The following is a 14203-nucleotide window of genomic DNA, read 5'->3' on the forward strand; positions in this document are numbered from 1 at the left end:
GAGAGGAGTCAATAAATCAGTTCATCGAGTTCATTGGTAACTTCTCTTTCTAGGAAAACTTGTGGCTCTAACTCCAAACACTGGCTTAACCTACACAACAGCCTCTGGGAGATCTGCTTGTTCGATGCCTGTGGGAGGGAAAAGCCAGTGAAAGCACTGAGCATTGTTTGCACACAATCCTCCTGTCTCTATATGACTGCAGGCTAGCAGGAAGAACACCAATCCTGGAAACGGATTTTGACAATTAATTCTATTCTTTCTTCTGAAGGTTTGAGAGTGACCTACCTATTCCATACCCAGAACCAGACAAACAATAGGCTCCCAACCTGGACAACACACACACACACACACACACACACACACACATACACACTACACATGCACATATGCACACACATACCCCCCAGCACTGAATGTAGAAAGCATGTCTCATTTATCTCAGAATATTTCATTGAACCAACAGAGTCAAATGGTTGATAAGAAAATGTTGTACAGTGGGGTGAAAAAAAAAAAGGACATGCTCATGTCAGACATACGTTTAAAAAAATAGAAAATGCTTTCCATAATAAGGGCACACATGAAGATACAGTCTTTTAATGCAAATAGCTGAAATTTTCCATGAGCCTGTCACACTAGCAAACACTTCTGGGAGCCGCTGGAAGCACCAGGTGGGGAGGAACAGAGCTGAGGAAGCAGCAGGGTCTGTTATCACCTGTCCTTTATTCCCTAGCTCGGCAATTTCTTAGATATTTCTTCATTTTCTTTTTTTTCTTCAGGAAAACACCAGCTAACAGACAACATCACTAAATTTTGTCATCATTTTATTTGTTTTTTTTTTTCCTTTCCTGGAGTATTTCAATCAGCAACAGTGAAAACCCTCAGCAAACTTCTGCCTTCTGACACTCTTAATACATATTTCACTGTTTATCTCAAACCCTTCTTCCTCTTCCTGTCAAAGTAACCATGCTTCTACTCACACAGATTCAAACTAATGTGCTTCATGGATCTGTGACCCAGGCAGTCAAGGACTGCACTTCAATCAAGACCATAAGAAAATTGCTCTTTGTCTCTAACTTTGAAATCCTGTGCTTAGAGGGAGAAAAGAAGCTATCTACTTTGATATGATTTCTTCTTTATAAATCAGTGGTACTTGTTACTCATTAAAAATAAATGCTGCATGAAAATGGAATTTACTGCTTCAAGAGACTCATCATCACCACTGATCAAACTTTGTTTAATTTCAATTACTTGACATTTCAGAGAAAAGATCACTGCTGAAGTTAGTTTTCTCTTGTCATTTTAGAGTATCAGTAGCTTCAGAAATAAAAAGACAAATTTGTGTATTCAGCAGTGATTTCATTCAAGTTTGTCACCTTTAACTCTGCCTCTTGGACTTAATCTATTCATATCCCATGACTGAAATGACCACATAAAATGAAAAGTTGTTTAATTTGAAGCTAGTCTTCAGGAGGCATTTTCTAAATGCCTGCTCACTATGTTTATGGAAGTTTTCAAAGTTCTGCAAACTATACATCAACAAAACTGACAAATTTAACATCTGTGCTATTAAACAACCCCATGGACTGTAGCCGGCCAGGCTCCTCTGTCCATGAGATTTCCCAGGCGAGAATACTGGAGTGGGTTGCCATGCCCTCCTCCAGGGGGTCTTCCCGACCCAGGGATCAAACCCGGGTCTCTGGCATTGCAGGCAGACTCTTTACTGTCTGACTCACTAGGAAGCCCAACTAATCACTTGGCTGCTTCTCATTCTCTGGTTTTATCTTTTGCTTCCTAACTTTGCTCGTGCCATACACCATTACTGATAGACTAGAGCTAGGAACAAGTTCCTATTTGCTCCCATTTCTGCTCCCACTTAGATGTCACTTTTAGGAGTCCTTCACCAATAACCTAGCAGCGAGCTCGAGTGTCTCTTCCAAATTCTACACAGATCATTCAGCTTGGTTTTATCTTAAGCCTTCATACTTCATTGAAATGGCTGATAACCATCCTTCTCTCTTTAAGTATAAATTCTTGGAGAATGTTTCTTTTCACCATTGTATCTTTAGTATCTAGCTCAGTGCTTGGCATACAGAAAGTGCTCAATGGACACTTTCAAATGATTTAAAGAATAGCTTTTACATTCAAAATTTATAACCTGATTTCATTGTTTTATCTATATCCACATAATTATTTATGTGGATTGCAAATTGCTAATTCCTCAAAACATTCTCTTGAATTACTTATTTAATCTTTCCTATTTGATCTAAGTGCCACAATTATTAACTATATTTTTTACATACCAAAAAGAATTTAGAGGAAGATCAAGAAATAGAATGTAAAAGAAAACTTACTCAGAATGTAAGTAATGTAAATTCATTACGTACTTACGATGAATTTATCCCTACAGATGCCATGCTTTGCACAGATACTTTTCTGAATTAAAACTTTAGAAAAGGAAATTGCTTCTACCAGGGGATAGCTGCAGACAGGCCTTAAAGACAGCTGAAGATCAAGGTGTGAAATGTCACTTCAACCGTTACAAGAGTTGTGACTTTTTGTTAAATTATTTACTCTATCTGATTCCCCCCTCCTTTTATATCTTTTGAAAATTACCTGATTGTGAGGAAGAGAGATAATACATGGAAACATCTAGCATTTTGCTGGCACAAACACGCTGCTCAAAAAACTGGTTGCTATGAAGACGGCATCTTAAACACAGAGCTAAAGAGCTAAATACATTCATCTTTGACAGGATATGATGCGACTATGGGGTCAGAAATGTCTCTGAACACAGTGGTTCTCATTAATGACATGGTGTACATTAGAAACTCAAGAGTCCTGCCAACTGGGGGTCTGATTTATTTGGTATAAAAAGGGCACCAGGTATTCGGCTTTGGGAAAAATTATCCGGGTTAGTATGTGCAGCTAGTGTTCGGAGCTATTGCCTAAGGCAGTGCCTGTCAATCATTAAAGTGATTCTGAATCATCCTGAGAACTTGTTAAAACACAGGTTCCGCTTTGGTAGGTCAAAGGTGGGGCCTGATATTCTCTATTTCTAACCAGCTCCCCTGTGACGCTGACAACCCTGGTTTCCAGACCACCCTCGGGGTACCAAGAACCCATGGGGTGGGGACAATCATCTCATCTCCTGATCTTGGTTAAGCTCAAGGCACTGGCCAGTATAAGGAGGAAGTGGTCACACTGTGAGGACAGATGACTCTGTCATCCGGTGGGACACTCACCATAGAGAAAAGTCAGCTCATCAGCAGACACCTGAGTCCCCGTCCATTCAGTAGCCTCACTGAAGACAGCTACCACCACGTAGGCAAAGGCAGGATCCTGCGTCATCCTCGCAACTTCAACCTACACCTCTCAGCTTTAATATCTTTTTTGAAAATTCTTTTCTTTTCCTCAGTCTTCTCAGCAATATTCCACTTTATCTGATCTCACTTCATAAATAGCCTGAAAATCCAGCATCACATGATCTGTTGCAGAATCCCGTCCCTTTGGACTAGTCCAGCATGCTATGTGTAATTCACTTACTCAGTTGGACATTTCCATTGGCACTGACTAAGTCAACTTGAAGGCAAAAGTGTTGGTTACTCAGTCATGTCCTGATGCTTTGCGACCCTATGGACCATAGCCCACCAGGCGCCTCTGTCCATGGGATTCTCCAGGCAAGAATACTGGAGTGAGTTGCCATTTTCTTCTCCAGGGGACCTTCCTGACCTGAAGATCAAACCCAGGTCTCCTGCAGTGCAGGCAGATTCTATACCGTCCGAGCCACCGGGGAAATAAACTTAACCTTCAATTAACTCAAATCATTATGTAAAAAAAGGATAAGAAATGGAAGCAATAGCATTTTTTATTCAGTACTGCGATGAATTTCATGAGGAAAAAGAATAAGGATGCATCAGTTTGAGATCTCCAGAGTCTGAAATAGAACCATAAATTATATACATGCCTTAGAGTATCTGATTCATTGAAATGTTGCCAACTCCAATCAGGATGAGTCTCTGTGAATTTTAACGTATTGTTAAAATGTACCTGACGCTGGCCAGTTGGAGTGTTTGTTAGCTTTCAAAGGAGAAGAGTTATTCAACTACATATCCACTAAAGGAACACTCCCCTTCAGCTATCAAAACCTTTCTCATAAATTAGTAAGGATGACTTTTATCTAAACTGTTCATGGACAGCAGCTACAAAAACATAACCAAAACCATACGAGAAGAAAATATGACATTCATGTTATACAAAGCTCACTAGGCTAAATTATAGGATAATTTTTATCCCATATTGCATGGAATTTAATGAAATTTAACTTTGGAGCAAAATGTGGCCCCTACAGAACTTGAGATTTTATGAAAGAGGGAAACTTACCAGGTGTAGATAATCTGTCCTCTGGGATAAGTGTAAAGGATAATGTAGCAGTCACCACCATAGAATTCACCATAGGAGTTTGGGTCAATTTCAACCCTACCGTTGTTTTCTACACGCCAAATCTAAAAGGAATAAATATGTGTCTCAAAATAAAAATCTTCTTTATCTAATAATACTTCTATAAGGTTTAAAAAAACATTTTGGTTTAGCTGTGTCATTAAAAACCTTTTACTTTTCTAACTAGTTACAAATCAAGCAACAGGAAGAAATTTTTGTCAATTTGGTTATTGACTTCTTAAGCGTTTATAGTTCTTTTATACTTTTTTCTTTTACACCCTTTGTAGTACATATCTCAGTTCTGAGCCTGTTGGTTAATAAAATAACTATTGTTTGATTGATCAGTGAAAATAACATGACACTCTAGTGAAACGACAAACCGAAATAGTCATCTCAGAAATACATCTCTTTATGTAAAAAAATAAATAAATAAAATGTATGCAGACCACATGAAAAAAAAAAAAAAAAGAAATACATCTCTTAACTTATGTAAATTTTTCATCAGTTGGGAGGCAATTTTTTAAAACTTCTCCTTCCCTGTGCTTTAAAGCATGAGACTGTTTTTTTTCCCCAGGTAAGAGTGGCAGATTGTGACCAAACAATAAAAATGCCAACTTGTATGACTTCTATTTTCAAAATGTGCCATAAGACTAACTAAGATAGAAGCAGGCAGAACTAGTTACTTTCTAATTCCTCCTCCTCACCACAAGCTAAAGGTACTTTTAACTAAAGGTTAAAAGTTGGAGAGAGGAGAGGTGTAAATGAAATGGGAAACTAACACATGAGTGAGACTGCAGACACTGCCTGCATCCTGGGGAGGCTCAGGATAGATCCTCTGTTTTGAAATTGAAGATGAGCAAGTGGAGTGGAGCAGAGCAGTGCTTTCAGAGTGCAGCCTTCCTGCACCATCCCAGAGGAACAACGGCAGCATGGCTTGGCTAAACCCAAAATCCTAGAGAAAACCCTGGACGTCAGCTTCCCAGGGTGGCATGGGAGGACATCTCAGAACACGACGCTCTGATGTGGAGACTGCAGGCAGGACACATTTGGAGCTGGGCATCCATGTCCACCACGGGGCTCTCTGGCTGTGCTGAGCTCCGGAAACGGATGTCTGAGCAGGACACAGACTCAGGCCCCAAAGCTGATAACCCTCTGACAGCGGCCATAGGAGGCACTTCTCTCTTTGTAGTTCCCATAAGCCCTGCCCAGCTTAGACTCACACTTCAAGCCTTTGAAAAGGGGAAAAACACCTTCTTAAATCTCTTACTATAGACTTTGGTCTCAGCAGTGTGTGATAAGCTCTGGGAATGAAGAGATAGATTATCCAATTCCTTCCCTCAAGGAACGACAAGAGGTCTGGGAGGAGAAATCTCTAAGTAAGCGAACAATTCTGTGGTACTTCTGCAACGAATCTGTGAAGAACATGACTTCTGGCTTGAGAACAGAGAGAGGTCATTTCAGTGCAGAGAGAAATCTCTCCAGAAGAGATGAAGCTTGTGACTTGACTGAGTTACAGAGGAGGAGTGGGAATGTCACCCAGAGGGCGGAGGGGAGGAGCCCTCAAGGCTGCGGAAGGCCCCGGAGGCCCAGCTAAGGACGGATGTTCTCAGGAAGACTGTGGAGGGCCACCAGCGTTCTCTAGGACAGAAGCGATCTTACACGGTTCCCCTTAGGTTAGACGACTCAACGGCAGACCAAACACAAAGAGATTTTAGTTAGGTAGAATTCTTAGGCGGGTTTCAACAGTTTTTGTCAAAAAATAGCAACAATCAACAAATTCATTTTGAATGCTCCAGAAACATCTGTGATGTTGGCACATAACACAGAATTTGCCTTTGTGAATCCCCCGAAGGTGCAAGGGAAGGACAGAGTTAGGTCCGTGGAGTTTTCGGAGCAATGTACCCATACTGGCTAAGTCTATCCAAGAGCAGAAGCAGGCTTGGAAGAAGCAGGCTTGGACCAGGAAACGAGATGGAGGCAGCTGAGTTCCTTGGAGGCCTCTAAGGTGATTAGGTGATCTCACACAAATTACCTGGCTTCTTAGAATCTCACCAAATGCACTATACACTAGGACTGAAGGTCAGACAATGTCGTCTTCCAACTTTCAACTCCCTGGTTTAATATACAGTCTTGGATAATCTTTATTAATCATTTAAATGCACATTTTACAATTTGTAGCTTCCTGAAGTTATATTTCCACATAAACTGGCATAAATGGGCTTGACAAACAAATAAAGAGAAATATGTAAGTACCTCCACTTTGCCAGAACCATCATCCACCATATGATGCTGGGCTGCCATCTGTGGAGAACTGTGCAATTTTGAGGCATCAAATGGAATTTGTTTTATTTGAGCCACTTTTTCTGTGACATACACTTTCCCAAAGCCATCGCTCTGATCTTTATCTCTCCAGTCCTTAAAGAACTGTTTGAAGATTGGTGTTTCACCTCCTTCTGGAAGAACTTGAATCTGAAATGTAAAAAATTATTACTATTATTAGCTCAGTGGGTAGAGCATCAGACTTTTCATCCAAGGGTCCAGGGCTCATGTCTCTGTTCAGGTGCTCTGGTTTGGGCTTCCCTTGGTGGCTCAGTGGTAAAGAATCTTCCTGCCAATGCAGGAGACCTGGGTTTGATCTCTGGGTCAGGAAGATCCCCTGGAAAAGGAAACGGCAACCACTCCAGTATCCTTGCCTGGGAAATTCCATGGACAGAAGAGCCTGGCAGGATATAATCCATGGGATCGCAAATAGTTGAACATGACTAGTGACTAAACAACAATAATTATAAACAGAAAAATAAGAGACTGAAGAAAAAGATTAATCTAGTTGTGGAGAAAAAACTAAGGAAATGCAAGGAGGATCCCTTTTTTTTTAAGATGACAAATGCAAACTTAGAAACTGTAATCCTTATATGAATGCAAAAGGAAAAGTATCATATGTGAAGCTAAAACAATTCAACCCTGCTTTTTTCCTTATAGCTAAAGTGATTGCCAATGATTTGGATGTTTGAGAGAAGATTCAAGTCATTTCATTTGTTACCATTACAGTCAAATAAGTTTTTGACTGTTTTTCTATATCAGGTTCATAGGAGGCCCGTGACCTGAAAGAAATTATCTCCTTGTGCTACTTTTGCCAGGACATAAAAATGAAGAGAAAAGATGAAGCTAGGAGATTCAGAAAAGAAGAGCAACTAGTCAGTGTCTAAGTTAATCTCCATGAAGACAACTATTTTCCGGGCTTCAGTTCAGTTCAGTTCAGTCGCTCAGTTGTGTCCGACTCTTTGTGACCCCATGGACTGCAGCACACCAGGCCTCCCTGTCCATCACCAACTCCCGGAGTCCACCCAAACCCATGTCCATCGAGTCGCTGATGCCATCCAATCATCTCATCCTCTATCATCCCCTTCTCCTCCTGCCCCCAATCCTTCCCAGCATCAGGGTCTTTTCCAATGAGTCAACTCTTGGCATGAGGTGGCCAGAGTATTGGAGTTAGTTCATGTTTATACAACTTGTTCTAAGGAATAACTGATATATGCTCTCAGTTAATTCAACTGTGCTTGACCATCTGGACTTAAAGCCTATACAGGAAGTGAATGGGCTTTTATTCTAATCACAGAGTCCCATGGAAAGTCTAATCTCTGATTTCTGCAAAATTCGGTCCTCCACACAGAGTTCTAGGGGCACAGGACATAACATTGCATGCACATAGGTAAGAATGACTTCTGTGTATGTTTTTTTGAACCAAATTCGCTCATAAGTTTTGTGGTGATGTCATGAGCTCCCATATTTAAAAATTTTTTCCTAGTTAGTTCATTTCCATACTTACTTGGGTATTCATAGAATAATTCATTTGCCCTAGGAATTCCTCAGCAGTCTTCATGGCAGCCTTTCTCTCCTGGGGATTAGCATCTTTACCTAACATGCAATATAAATGAAAGAGAATTTTAGAGGCAAGATGTTACATCATTAAGAGATACTTGTGCACAAAAAAATTAAACATAATTAGAATTTAATTTAACTACAATATTGAAAAATGGCAAAAACTTCCTAGTATACTAAATATATTTAACAATATTATAATATAGAATATATAAAAAATTCTATTTCTAGTGCCCAAAGACTTTCTTTTACCCCATCATCCCTGGTAAATAAGGCTAATAGTAAGAAAATATGGTTTTGATGTCTGTATTGTATAGATCATGCAGAAAGGTAAGCAATTTTTTAGGTCAGAAAAGATGTTTTATTTATCTTTCTGAAGAAATACATATAAATCTGAAGTATGTCAACAATGCCAATGCATTTTTTTTTTTTTACCTTTCCATACGAAAATCTGTTTCGCAGCCCCATGGTCCAAAATGAAGCATTCTTCAGACAGAAGCATCGCCATGGAGAAGGGGTTTTCTTCTGCCACCAGACTCACTTTCATGGAGCCACTGGCATCTGAAACCTGACATGAAAACCATGAGCTTGCCTGAGAATGATCAGTGAGTTCTAAACTGTGATCGTGGTGACAGTTGCCAACACTGTACATGTCATAAAAACCACTGAACTGCACACTTTAAATGGATAAACTATATCATATGTAAGTTACATCTCAACAAAGCTATTTCAAAGAAAACAAAGACAAAAAAAACCCCTCATGAACCCAGTTATACCTTGGAAAAGACTTTCTCAAAGCCCTTTAGCATAAAAGTACTACTAATAAAAAGCTAAGTTTCAACACAGAAAATAATAGTGATAATAATCATGGATAAAGTTTGTTTCAGTTTTCACATATACCAGGCACCACACAATGAACTTTACATGATTATTTCTTAGTCTTTATAAAAATCTTTGAAATAGATAACCTTGTACTCATTACACACACAGAAAGCTGAAGCTTAAATGTTCATTCATTCAGTATTCACTGAGTACTACCATAGGCCAGACACTGTGGTAAGGAAAGCACTGATACATTATAGCTTATGCTTACAGACTTTTTTCAACATGGAGCCTGTAATCTACTTAAATACTTTGTATAAATTATCAAAGTAAATCTCATGTCACAAATAAAACATCATAAAATAAAACTTGTGACATCTTTGTCACAAGTAACTTACTGAGACTTCCAAAATTTGGAAATGGCTACAAGAACCTTTTTTTTTTTTTAAGCTGGAGACTTACAGCTTACAAAGTCTTAACAAAATTTCCTAGGTTAGAACTCAGTTTTTTCAAGGCCTGGTAGGCTGCAAGGTAATCCACCTGGGCACTTGTTAAATATGCATATTTGAGGGTCCTCCCTAGATGAGTGGTGGGGTTTCACAGCACTGCGGTGGGGCTTGAATTCTGTATTTTTAGAAATCACCCTAGGTGACTCAGCTTCCCAGCCCTGTGTTGTGGTGTTAAGTCATTTCAGTCGTGTCCAACTCTTTGAGACCCTATGGACTGTAACCTGCCAGGCTCCTCTGTCCATGGAATTCTCCAGGCAAGAAATCTGGAATGGGTTGCCATTCCCTTCTCCAAGGGATCTTCCCGACCCAGAGGTCGAACCCTGGTCTCCTGCATTGCAGGCAGATTATTTATCAACTGAGCCACCAGAAGCCCCAAGATTAACATGTTCATGCTTATTTCTTTACTCTCATGATGCTATCTGAGGGGAGAACAGCTTTATTTAACGAGGTGACATAAAAGGTGTTTGTTAAACTCTTGAAATTGGGTTTTAGAAACCCAATTCTAATTATAAAAGTAATAAATATAAATTAAAATAAATTTGTGCTTTAAAAAATAAATTAATTAAAAATTAATTTAAAAATAAATAAATATAATAAAGATGAAACCCAATAATAGAAAATAAGCAGTCACAAAATCTTTAGAATAACAATTTCTGTGTGGCTTATATTAAACTTATCAGCATTTAGGAGTGGTAAAGACATTTTCCTTTGCCGTCTAGAAAAAAAGAACCTATTTCTCCTTTCTTTCTACAAAAAAGGAAGTTATTCTACACAAGACAGTAACTTGAACTGCATTGAAAAATCAGTGTGTCTGAGCTAGCCCATCCGTTTGAAGAGCAGAAACTAGAAGTCCTTCTTGTCAGAGATGAGAAAGGGACTCAGTTCCACAGGGAGACTGTGGTCTGCTCCAAACCATGTGCTTGGAAAGTTACAAAGGGAGGGAATGTTTAACAGACACCACGGGACCAGTCCCCTCACCTGGTACATCGTGTGGATTTTGTTACCCTCACCAGCAATAAAATCATAAAACTGTCGATTGGAAGGAACCTAGGCAGTCTTCCAATTTAATCTCTCTTTTTTCAGATAAGAAGACTAAGACCCTGAATGGCCGTGTCTTGGCCAAGGTCGCCCAGGCAGTCCTTCCCACAGAGTTAACATGGAACTAAGGCTGCCAACACCCAGGACAGTTTTTACCCTTTTTCCTTCCAGCTGTTTGATTTGATAGCCTTGCCCTCTTATAAAAATAAAGACCTCATGATAGCTAAACAGGATATTTCAAGTAAGGTCACAATTTTATAGCTCATTAGGATTTCATAAGAAAAAGCTTACAGTCTTTTTACTCTACGAAGGAAACACTTCATTGACTGTATTGTACTGAATGTAAAATATCAGGATGTATTATTGCTGGAGCGACTAGCGGTGGCTGCGCAGCGCTGGAGCGGCAAGCAGCCAAGAGAGCTACCCCACGTCCAAGGTAAGGAGCAGCGGCTGCGCTTTGCACCAAAGAATTGATGCTTTTGAACTGTGGTGTTGGAAAAGACTCTTGAGAGTCCCTTGGACTGCAAGGAGATCCAACCAGTCCATCCTAAAGGAAAGCAGTCCTGAGTGTTCATTGGAAGGACTGATGCTGAAGCTGAAACTCCAATACTTTGGCCACCTGATGCGAAGAGCTGACTCATTTGAAAAAAGACCCTGATGCTGGGAAAGATTGAAGATGGGAGGAGAAGGAGACGACAGAGGATGAGATGGTTGGATGGCATCACTCACTCGATGGACATGAGTTTGGGTGGACTCCGGGAGTTGGGGATGGACAGGGAGGCCTGGCCTGCTGTGGTCCATTGGGTCGCAAAGAGTCGGACACGACTGAGCGACTGAACTGAACTGTTGCAAACTAGTACAGCAACAATATATATAATTTTTTAATTTAAATCACAGCAAATTATTTGTTGTTTTTAATAAAAATTTTTAAAGTAATATAAATAGGAGTTTTAAATAACTGTGTTAAAGCACAGAACAAATTCTTCCCACACATTTCTCTTTGATGGCAAGGAGGAGCATTGTCATCAGTGGCAAACAGTCCCTCCCCAGAAGGTCTCCCCAGCACCAACCTGTCCAATAAAAACAACAGAACTTCCTACCAGTGAACTCACCATGTAGAGTTTAGCCATTTTCCTATTAGTTATATCTGCTTTGATGTCATCATCATCTTCTCCATCCCTAAGCTCTGGCTTTTTCCCTAATACCTGGAAAAAGTATACAGATAAAAAGATAAAGACCTCTCATTAATGGTGCAAAGTTTTAAAAAAAGATTCTAAAGTCATAGATTATAAAATATTAGCAACTGAAATGACGAAGCTCAGACATTTCTCACCAACCATATTAAACTGGCCTTCTCCCACAGGTCAAATCAATCGATAGTATTAAGTAAACAAACACTGAGTTTGCTGGTGATGTGAACTTTCAAGAAAGTGAAATCCCAAACTTGAAAGTGTAGGTCTCCGTAATTTTGAAAACTAGTAGCAATTAAAATATGAGTTCTAAGTTCAGCTGTGCAACAAAATATCTTCCATAACCTCTGCTTCTACAAGCATTCTATAGGTTTTATTAATTTATTATAACAAAGTCTTGGTCAAAATTACTATTTGAGGGTAGGGTACTATTATTATTATTGATATAGGCTAGGCTAGATAAAATGTCAGTTAATCATATCATGCTTTGCTTCCTGCTGCATTTTTGACACAGAACAAATGAACATCAAATGAATGAATGTGCTTATGTACTCTTTGCACACCTGATGCAATCCAAAAGTTTAAGGAAAACACTTGGTAGAAAATACATTTGGATCTGCTCTGAATTTCTGTACACTAAAATCATCCCCCAAAATACCTATAAAGACATTAATTAATGAATTTAATTAATTGACATAAATATCGTATGTTAAGAACAGGAATCAAATATAAATTTATTCAAAACAATATGAGTTTTATAACACAAAGATATAAATTCAAGTTTAAAAATGCAAAGATGCTACTCATTTAGATTTAATAAATATTTAATATACAATGAGATTCCATGCATAATGTGTTTTACAGTCAGTATTCCTTACAAATATACTGTATGAAAATACATACTACTGAATACCAGACAACAATAAAATTTTATATGAATTCTAATCTATGCATGAGTATGGCACAGTCTTGAGTTTAGAAATATACTAAAGACTTCTTTTCCTCTGGGAATATGCCTGTCTTTTTGCTTACACAATGATCCATAAAATCCTTTAATTATTGAACATACTAAATGATTGCAATATAGTTTTTCCTTTTTTTTGCTAAAAGTAGGATCAAGACAAAAGTTAAAATGCAACCAAATTTGTTTTTATAACAATTTTATCTTGGTTAGAAATATGTATTCCTTTTAAGAGCAGTGAAAGATGTCATATACCCTTTTGAAGTTCTACTCCAATAAAGACAGTAGTTTGGAATCAATTGTTTGGGATAAGGACATACTTAACACTGAGACGTCTCCCAGTGGACTAAGTAAGTCTGAGATTTGGGGCATACTCTAACTTTTCATTTTCAGACCACAGTTCCATATTAGCTAAGGATCTGTTTTATTTTTATTTATTTTTTTTGAAGGATAATTGCTTTACAGAATTTTGTTGTTTTCTGTCAAACCTCAACATGAATTGGCCACAGGTATACATATATCCCCTCCCTTTTGAACCTTCCTCCCATCCCCCTCCCCAGCCCACCCCTCTACATTGATAGAGTCCCTGTTTAAGTTTCCTGAGCCATACAGCAAATTCCCGTTGGCTATCTAGTTTACATATGGTAATATAAGTTTCCATGTTATCTTTCCATACATCTCACCCTCTCCTCCCCTCTGCCCATGTCCATAAGTTTATTCACTATGTTTATTTCTCCACTGTTGCCCTATAAATAAATTGTTCAGTACCGTTTTTCTAGATTCTGTATCTATGCATTAGAATATGGTATTTATCTTTCTTTCTGACTTACTTCTCTGTATAATAGGTTCTAGGTTCATCCACATTATTAGTACTGACTCAAAGGCGTTCCTTTTTATGGCTGAGTAATATTCCATTGTATATATATAAAACAACTTTTTATCCATTCATCTGTTGATAGACATCTAGGTTGCATCTATGTTCTAGCTATTGTAAATAGTGCTGCAATGAACAATGGGATACATGTGTGTTTTTCAGTTTTGGTTTCCTCAGGATATATGCCTAGATATCGGATTGCTGGGTCATATGGTGGCTTTATTCCTAATTTTTAAGGAATCTCCATACCGTCTTCCATAGTGGCTGTATCATTACATTCCCACTAACAGTGCAAGAGTGTTCCCTTTTCTCCACACCCTTTCCAGCATTCATTGTTTGGAGACTTTTGATGATGGCCGTTCTGATCAGTGTGAGGTCATATCTCATTGTAGTCTTGATTTGCATTTCTCTAATAATGAGCAATGTTAGCATCTTTTCATGTGTTTGTTAACCATGTGTATGTCTTCTTTGGAGAAATGTCTGTTTAGGTCTT

General features: G+C 38.7%; 1 protein-coding gene across 1 annotated transcript in view; it reads right to left on the reverse strand.

Annotated features, from left to right (window-relative positions):
• Nucleotides 1-14203, reverse strand: part of SCIN (scinderin) — a 79661-nt gene that overhangs the window by 17055 nt on the left and 48403 nt on the right. The window contains exons 5-9 of the mRNA XM_020873305.2: nt 11798-11890; nt 8752-8884; nt 8264-8352; nt 6691-6906; nt 4381-4502 (exon numbers count right to left, since the gene is read on the reverse strand). Of these exons, the coding sequence (XP_020728964.1) occupies nt 4381-4502; nt 6691-6906; nt 8264-8352; nt 8752-8884; nt 11798-11890 (653 nt within the window). The remainder of the gene's footprint in view (nt 1-4380; nt 4503-6690; nt 6907-8263; nt 8353-8751; nt 8885-11797; nt 11891-14203) is intronic.

Source organism: Odocoileus virginianus, chromosome 1 (assembly GCF_023699985.2).
Source record: "Odocoileus virginianus isolate 20LAN1187 ecotype Illinois chromosome 1, Ovbor_1.2, whole genome shotgun sequence".
Classification (NCBI taxonomy): Eukaryota; Metazoa; Chordata; class Mammalia; order Artiodactyla; family Cervidae; genus Odocoileus; species Odocoileus virginianus.